General features: G+C 69.5%; 2 protein-coding genes across 2 annotated transcripts; both read right to left on the bottom strand.

Annotated features, from left to right (window-relative positions):
* Nucleotides 1-130: 130 nt before the first annotated feature.
* On the bottom strand, nucleotides 131-2,893 carry LOC309416510 (protein LMBR1L-like; the record flags this gene model as incomplete). Its single annotated transcript, XM_082016054.1, is given in 7 exon segments — nucleotides 131-257; nucleotides 325-428; nucleotides 519-560; nucleotides 563-657; nucleotides 830-866; nucleotides 1,152-1,236; nucleotides 2,822-2,893. Coding segments are annotated over 7 exon segments (562 nt in total), but the record flags the coding sequence as incomplete, so codon positions are not given.
* Nucleotides 2,894-3,787: 894 nt separating this feature from the next.
* Nucleotides 3,788-5,988, bottom strand: LOC309416511 (tubulin alpha-1B chain; the record flags this gene model as incomplete). The annotated part of the gene is made up of 3 exons (XM_082016055.1): nucleotides 3,788-4,776; nucleotides 5,641-5,789; nucleotides 5,868-5,988. The coding sequence occupies 3 exons, from the start codon at nucleotides 5,986-5,988 to the stop codon at nucleotides 3,796-3,798; spliced, it is 1,251 nt and encodes a 416-aa protein (XP_081872181.1). The 3' UTR covers nucleotides 3,788-3,795.
* Between the last annotated feature and the right edge of the window lie 2,419 nt (nucleotides 5,989-8,407).

An 8,407-nucleotide genomic window follows, 5' to 3' on the forward strand; every position in this document is an offset into this window, starting at 1 on the left:
TTCCCAGAGGTCTGTGGAGACGGCAGGGTCAGGCCAGCAGCACCGGGCATCCCTTTTCCCTTTCAGCACCAGGGCCTGATCCTGCCCCGCCGGAGCCGGGAGAGCCCCAGCACGCCCCGGTAGCACCCACCGTAGAGCGACTGGCGGCTGGCCGCGTCGTTGCCGACGATGGCGGAGGCCACCCAGACCATGCCCAGCACCAGCAGCGTCAGCAGCAGCAGCACCACCGACGTCTCGTACACCCTGGCCATGATGCCCTGCGGGAGCAGGGTTAGCACGGAGCCGGGGACAGGGGGCGGGGGGGACACCCGCAGGGCCACATACCTTCTTGGATCCTGCAAAGCCCTCTGACTCAGTGAAGAAGTAGGCAAAGGGCATGAGGAAAACGAGGGACAGATTGGAGAAGAGGAAGACCAAGTTCCAGAGGCCTGGAGAGGGGGACAGTGTGGGGTGAGCTCCCGGGGGGAAACCCCAACCCACAGCCCTCGGGGCACCCTGGGGCCGCCCCACGCACCCACCATGGATGAGGGACCCGTTCAGCCACTGGATGTAGTAGTTCTGGGGAAGGAGAGCAGCACCTCGTTGCTGATGATGGAGAAGGGCAGCAGGAGCACAGCGCCCAGCGCCACGGCCAGGGTGAAGGTGCACAGCCCCAGCCTGCGGGAGGGACGAGCATCGGCGCTGGTACTGGATCTGGGCCGTCCCAGCCCGGCCACAGCCCTCAGGGTCACGGGCCTCCGTGGGCTGGGGGGACCCAGCATCCCGGCTGGACAGGGAGAGGAAGCAGCCGAGCATCCCGCAGGCAGGGAGCGGGTTGGCAGGAACTTACGCAATCCTGTTGACAGTGGCATCCTCATCATCATGAACTGCAGGGGGGGAAAAACCCAAACCGACAGGGCTGGGGGAGGCAGGGCTGCCCGAACATTGCTCCCCACCTGCTCCCCTGCCCGATCCCAAACCTCCCCCACTCCAAATGCTGCGGAAACACTCCCAGGGGGTTTGGGCTCTGCTCCCCTCCCGTGGCAGCAGCTGATGCCACAGCAACCCAAGCTGCCTCCCGGGAGAGGCCAAAAGCGATGGAGGAACAAGCTCCGGGGAGGCTGAACGTGGCTGCCAACAGCTGCCCGCTCTGGCAGCTCCTGCCCTCCTACCTGCCGCAAAATCCGTGTGCTTCTTGAAATGGGTTATGATGAAGTGGCAGAGGATGTAGAGGCTGGCGAAGAGCAGGGCGCAGATCTGCAGGCAGAGGAGCGTGGGCAGTGCAGGCAGAGGAGCGTGGGCAGTGCAGGCAGGCCCAGAGGGCAGCACTCCCACCCCGGGCAATGCCGCCAGCCCCGGGGCCCATCAGCTCCTCCCTATTTGTTTTTCCACTCCTGGCCCTGGTTACACCCCGCGTGTGCTCAGCCCTGCCCGTGCACAGGGGCTGCATCCAGGGCTCACCCATGGGTGACCGCAAGCTGCCACAGCACCACCCAGGCCAGGGGGGCCGAGACCACGAGGAGAGCCCACCCAGCAGCTCTGGGTCAGCCTGTGCTGGCGGAGATCTGACCCTATGGGACACCCCTGCACTGCCTGACCCCGCAACCCTCGCCCCGCTGGCACCGGCACCCGGCAGAGCCACGGGAACAGCCTTGAGCCGGGCGCCAAGGCCAGCTGCAGCGTTCCTCCCGCCCCCGCCAGCACGCCGAGGTCCGGCCGGAGCAGGCAACGTTCGAGGAACACGGCGACCTTTCATCCCGCCGGGTATGCGGCAGGATGGGGAAAGGTCACCCGAATCTGCCACCTTGGCACAGGCAGAGCAGCCACAGCACCTCCCTCTTGCCCAGGCTGGCGGGCTTGGCTGTCCGGGGGTCCCCAGGATCTGCTGGGTGAGGCAGCAGGGAGCCCCAGGAACTGGCCCAGCTCCAGACCCCCAGTGGGGCAATGCCCAGCAGGTCCTCCCATTCCTGCTTCTGCCCAGGGAAGGGTCTCAGGCCACAGGTCCCCTCCTGCCACAGGCTGGACCCCACAGCCCAAGGCTGTGCCTGGCCGGGGGACCCCAACTCGTCCTGCACGCAGCGAAGTCAGGCAAAGCGAGCTCCATGCCAGCCATGCTGAGCCAGGAGCTCCTGGGCGAGAGGTGGCTCCCCGGGACAGGTCGGGGCAGAGGTCTGGGGAGCTCTAGGGCAGAGATGCCGGGTTCTGGCCACCGGCTTCTCCCCGCAGGCACTGAATCAGGCTGTGGCAAGGTGGCCCCGGTGCTGCCGGTGACAGCCTGCTTGGCTGCCCTGCATGCGGCGTGAGCAGCGGTGCCCGTGCCCGGCAGAGCGGGGCCAGGGGAGCAGGCCCGGCTGCCTCCCTCCCTGGTGCCTGCGGTTCAGGGGGCTCTGCAGGGCCCCTTCCCGCTGACACCAGGCGCCCGGGGACAGGGAGAGAGCCAGGGGCCTGGCAGGTGTCTGGCCTGGCTCTGACACCACCGCACCCCAGCACCCCTGGCCCTCCCACTCGCCCCGGGGCTCCCCGCCGGGGTCCAGCCCCAGGGCTCTGGCACGGGACCCCGGTGCCGCGGGGCACAGCCGGGACAGGGCAGGGGCTGGGCTGGACCGGGGGTTTGCGCCCGGGGCTCAGCTGCAGGACCCCGCTATCTGCGGGGCACACGTCAGCCCGCTGCGGCGCTGGCACCGATAAGGGCCGGGTGTGGGGCACAGCGGCGGCCGGGACACAGAACCCGGCCCTCCCGGGGGGCTGCGGGATCCCCACCTCGACCCACGGCTCCCCGCCACACCGGCACCCTTTCCCCGCCCGGCGCCCGTCACCACGGCCGCGGGTCCCCGCTACTCACGATGCACTCGCGGACTCTCTCGTGGAAGAGCTGCTCCCGCACGGCCAGCGCGTCCTGCTCCGCTGGGGCCATGCTGCGGCCAGCATGGCGGGGCGGGGCTGCTGCGGGCCGGGTCGCACCGGGCCGGGACCGAGCGGCGGCCGGTGCTGCCGGGGGAAGCGCCGCCCCGCCCCTCGCGTCCGGTACTCGCTACAATGTATCCGCGCCGCCAGGCCTGAAAGGGCCCCACCAGGCCCCGCCTCTTCCCTCCCATTGGCCCTGGGCGGTGAATGAGTCACCGGTCATTGGCCGCAGGCCGCGCGGGGCGCCCCGATAGGCTGAGGGCGCCCGCCCGCCGCTCCCACGGGGGCAGCGGCCCCGGCGCAGCCCCCCAGGCGGGCGGGAGCCGGGATTAGACACTGAGAACGGCTTAATCCCCGGGCCGGGACTAATCCCCCGGGCGAGCTAATCCCCGGCGGGGCCGAGGGGGGCAGGGCCCCCGGGAAGGGGGTGGAACACACCAAAGGCGGCTCATGAAGGGACCCTGCAGAGGAGCATCACCCAGGGGCCCTACCCGAGCCCCTCACCCAAGGAAGGGGGGCTCCAGCCCCCAGGTTAGAGCAGAGCAGGGGAAGGGCTGCCCAGAGCCAGCTCTGGGCAGCAGCGCTGCCATCCCCGGCCATCTCACTGGGCACAGACAATAGGGACAGCCTGTTCCCACGGGCTGGGGCCAGCCGGCCCCGGGGAGCTGCGGGCGCAGACACAGAGGGTTTGTATCCGACACAGTGGCAGCTTCTCTTAAAGCCTTTTATTCACAGACATGGTACAGACACATGGAAAACCGACATGATCACATCAGAGAGCGCGAGCCCAGCCAGCAGCACATCCCTCCGACCAGGCCGAGGGGCCTGAACCCCACCCAGTGCACAAGAAAGCTGAAGTGTTTGAAGCAGACATTTTGTGGACATGCTACAGCGACAGAAGGAATCCAGTGTTTAGTATTCCTCCCCTTCCTCCTCTCCCTCCCCTTCCACCGAATCCACCCCCACCTCCTCATAATCCTTCTCCAGGGCGGCCATGTCCTCCCGGGCCTCCGAGAACTCCCCCTCCTCCATGCCCTCCCCCACGTACCAGTGCACGAACGCCCGCTTGGCGTACATCAGATCGAACTTGTGGTCCAGGCGGGCCCAGGCCTCGGCGATGGCCGTGGTGTTGCTCAGCATGCACACGGCGCGCTGCACCTTGGCCAGGTCCCCCCCGGGCACCACCGTGGGCGGCTGGTAGTTGATGCCCACCTTGAAGCCAGTGGGGCACCAGTCCACGAACTGGATGCTGCGTTTGGTCTTGATGGTGGCGATGGCAGCGTTGACATCCTTGGGCACCACGTCCCCGCGGTACAGCAGGCAGCACGCCATGTACTTGCCGTGCCGCGGGTCGCACTTCACCATCTGGTTGGCCGGCTCAAAGCAGGCGTTGGTGATCTCGGCCACCGAGAGCTGCTCGTGGTAAGCCTTCTCGGCCGAGATGACGGGGGCGTAGGTGGCCAGCGGGAAGTGGATGCGGGGGTACGGCACCAGGTTGGTCTGGAACTCCGTCAGGTCGACGTTCAGGGCCCCGTCGAAGCGCAGGGAGGCCGTGATGGAGGACACGATCTGGCTGATGAGGCGGTTGAGGTTGGTGTAGGTGGGCCTCTCGATGTCCAGGTTGCGGCGGCAGATGTCATAGATGGCCTCGTTGTCCACCATGAAGGCGCAGTCGGAGTGCTCCAGCGTGGTGTGGGTGGTGAGGATGGAGTTGTAGGGCTCCACCACGGCCGTGGAGACCTGTGGGGCCGGGTAGATGGAGAACTCCAGCTTGGACTTCTTGCCGTAGTCGACGGAGAGGCGCTCCATGAGCAGGGAGGTGAAGCCGGAGCCGGTGCCGCCCCCGAAGCTGTGGAAGACCAGGAAGCCCTGCAGCCCCGTGCACTGGTCAGCCTGGAATAAGAGGAAAAGAAAACAAGACCGATCCATCAGTAATTCAGAATTTAAGCTGCTTCCAAAGTTGCCCAGAAGGCAAATATTCACCCCAGGTTCTCAGGCCTTTGGGGACTCTTGTCTCAGGGACACAGGCAAGGGCAGGCACCTGCCCGAGTGCCCCAGCTCCGCTCCCAGCCACAGCATCCTGCGCAAGCACCACCGGCCCTCGGGGAAAGGGGCCCCTTCCCACAGGGACTGGGGGACGCTGGGCCCTTGCAGCACCCACACCCAGCACCACCCAGGCGGTCTGCTCTGGGGAAGAGAAACCCGTGGTGCTTTAGAGGAGCATGTCAGGGCATCCAGAGCCAGGGCATCCAGAGCCGCCATCCTGGGGACACTGCCTGGGCAGGAGGCTGGCATGCATCGAGCTCTGCCGGGATCTGCCATGAGCTGCCCCAGCACGAGTTAAACCCTCAGCACAGCTGCTCATAAGCAGTTGGTCAAGAAGGATCAGAGTCCAGATCAAGGAAAAACCTCACATGACCCTAAAAAAAGGGATGAAATAAGGTTTTCCCAGGGCAGAAGCGAGCCAGCCTCCCCCCAAGAACCATCTCGCCCCCAGGCGCACTCCACCCTTGGGGTGCGCATCCTGGGCTTGCAGGGTCCTGAAGAAGGGGGTGCAGCCTGTGGGGAGGGGAAGGGGCTGGTCCCGATCTCCACTCACAGGATCAGGACCCCACAGGGAGCCCTGACTGGGTGCAGAGTGCCAAGAACCATAAAATGTACCCGGAGCCTGGAGGCATGGCACAGCTCCTCGCTGCCACCCAGGTCCCACTGGAGGGTTCCCCTTTTGGGCTGGCACCACCCAGGGTTTGCACCTACCAGCTTGCGGATGCGGTCGAGGACCAGGTCGATGATCTCCTTCCCGATGGTGTAGTGCCCGCGGGCGTAGTTGTTGGCCGCATCCTCCTTGCCCGTGATCAGCTGCTCGGGGTGGAAGAGCTGCCGGTACGTCCCCGTGCGCACCTCGTCTGCGGGGAGAGCCCGCCCGCCCCGTTAGCGCCGGGCCCTCTTCGCACCCGGCCCCCCCGCGGCACCCCCGCGCTCACCGATCACCGTGGGCTCCAGGTCCACGAAGACGGCCCGGGGCACGTGCTTGCCGGCCCCCGTCTCGCTGAAGAAGGTGTTGAAGGAGTCGTCGCCCCCGCCGATGGTCTTGTCGCTGGGCATCTGCCCGTCGGGCTGGATGCCGTGCTCCAGGCAGTACAGCTCCCAGCAGGCGTTGCCGATCTGCACGCCCGCTTGGCCCACGTGGATGGAGATGCACTCGCGCTGCGGGGGCAAGCGGGGGGCTGCGTCACCCTGGGCTCCCCCCTTTGTCCCTGTGTGTTCCCCCTCCAGCTGCAGCCCCCACCCAAACCCCAGCTGTGCCCCGGCTCAGCCAGCCGGTGTCACCCCAAACCTCGGGCTGAGCGGTGCGGGGGCCGCGCGGGGGCCACCCTGGCCCCAGGAGGGAGCCGAGGGGACACGTGTTTGGGGACAGGCTGGAGCCACCATTTGGCACAGCCTGGGGGCAACGTCACCCCGCGTCAGCCCTCCAGCCGCTTCCAAATGGCGCACGGGAGGACATTTTACAGTCCCGCAGCATGGGCAGGGCCAGGCCGCACCGCGGGAGGAGGAAGAGGAGGAGGAAGCGCACAGCGCAGCAGTGGGGACGTGACTGCACCAGCCCACCCGAAACCACCGGGGAGGGCCGATAGCGTCACCCCCGGGGGCCCCTCCGCCCCCCCCCCCCCGCCCCGCAGGTCCCGCACATTCCCGACCGCACCTTGCCCCGTCCGGGTTTGGGGGGCGGGGGGTAACCCGTGTGGGCTCCCCCAGGACCCACGGAGCGGGATTGGCCCCGTGGGACTGGACTCGGGTGGGTGCCAGGAGAGCACTGGGGCAGGAGGGGGGGGCAGCAAGGACCCTCTACCCCTCCCTACGGGGGGTGCGCGAGGTTGGGGGTTCAGGGAAGAATTTGTGGGGAGATAGTGACGCAGCGGCGGGGCGGTCCCGCGGCCCCGCGCCTTCCCGCGCGCGGGAACGGTAACGGTCGGGGCTGGGCGCCAAAAGCAGGACACAGCCCCGCCCCCCGGCGTAGGGTCTACCCAGGACCACGTGCTGCCCCCCAGGGGTGCTATACCCCCCAGGGGTGCTCCCCCCCCGGCAAGGGCGGCACCCCTAGCACCTGCTCTGCCCCCCCCCAGCTCCCTCGCTGCTGCCCCCCAGTCCCCGGTCTCTCCCTCCCCGTATCCCCCCCCTGCCCCCTCTCTGCCCTGTGCGCCCACGACCCCCCGCGTCCCCCCTCCTCGTTCGCCCCCAATGCCCTGCACCCCCCAGCCCTTGCAGTCCCCCCGTACCATGGCTGCGGCTCGGTTACTCGTCCCGACAAGCAAGGAATCGACGCAAGTACCAGGCTGCCGCCGCCCCCGGGCGCCCCGCTATATACCGGCCCGCGGGGCGGGCCCCGCGCCCCCGCCCCGCGCCCCTATTGGCTTCCGCGCACGCCCATCCGTGCGCTCGCCACCGCCGATTGGCTGCGACGCGTGGCGCGCCCCGCCTCCTCCTCCCCCCCCCCGCTGCCAGGCGGGCGCTGCGGGGCTCTGCCCCCCCCCCGCTGTGGGGTGCAGCGCCCACCCGGGGCTTGCGAAGAGGGTCCCCCCAGACCGGGGGGAGGGCACCGGGGGGCCTGACCAGCACCCCCCCCCGCGCGATCCGCAGCCCCCCCTCACTGCGTTTGCCGCATGGGGGGGGGGCACGGCCGCTCCCGCCCGCTCCGCCTCCCCCCCCGCCCGGTGCGGCTCCGCTGCAGAGGAAAACTGCGACATGGCGGGGAGGGGGGGGGCGGGCAGCACGTGCTGCAGCGCCCGGCGCGCCCCCCCCCCCGCATCCCCAGCCCGTTAATCGGCTTCTCCGCCCGCCCCCCCCCCTCCGCCGCTCCCTCGGGCCATCTGCACCGCCCGCCCCCCCCGCCCCGGCTCATCTGCACCCCACGGCACCCCCAGCCCATCTGCAGGTGCCCCCCCAGCCTCGAGCCCTGCCGCGATGGGGGGCACCGCGCCCCGGGCCCCCGCTGCATGTCCCCGGAGGGGGGCGGACCCCGCGCGCTGCAGCGGGCTTTGTCTCAGCCGCCGCCGTCTCCGCCGCACCGGGATCCCCCCCGCCCCAGCCAGGCGCCCCCCCCCCGGCCCCCATCGCTATGCCCAGAAAATGGGGGACGCGCCGGGGGTCCCGCCGTGCCCCCCGGGGTGCCCTTGCTCGCGGCAGCTCCCTGCCCGGCTGCGGGGCCGGGGGGGACGCGGGGCGCGGGGGCCGGCACCAGCCCCCAGCTAATCCCCGGAGCTATTTGCTCCCAATAATCCGCCTCCCTGTTTTGCCGAGAGCTTTGCGGACGACGCAGCCGCCCCTTCGGCGGCACACGCGCTGCCGGGGCCCCCCCCCGTGCCCACCCCACCGCCTCCCCGTCCCGCGTGGGGCTGGGCCGGGCGCAGCAGCATCCGCCGCAGCTGCATTGCAGCGGGTGACGTGGCTCCGCGCCATTTGCCTCGCCCGGCCGCCCCATGGCGGCCCCACAGCCGCCCCATAGCTACCCCGTGGCGGCCCCGGC

This window comes from Phaethon aethereus (assembly GCF_964289735.1).
Source record: "Phaethon aethereus genome assembly, contig: HAP1_SCAFFOLD_793, whole genome shotgun sequence".
NCBI classification, from domain to species: domain Eukaryota; kingdom Metazoa; phylum Chordata; class Aves; order Phaethontiformes; family Phaethontidae; genus Phaethon; species Phaethon aethereus.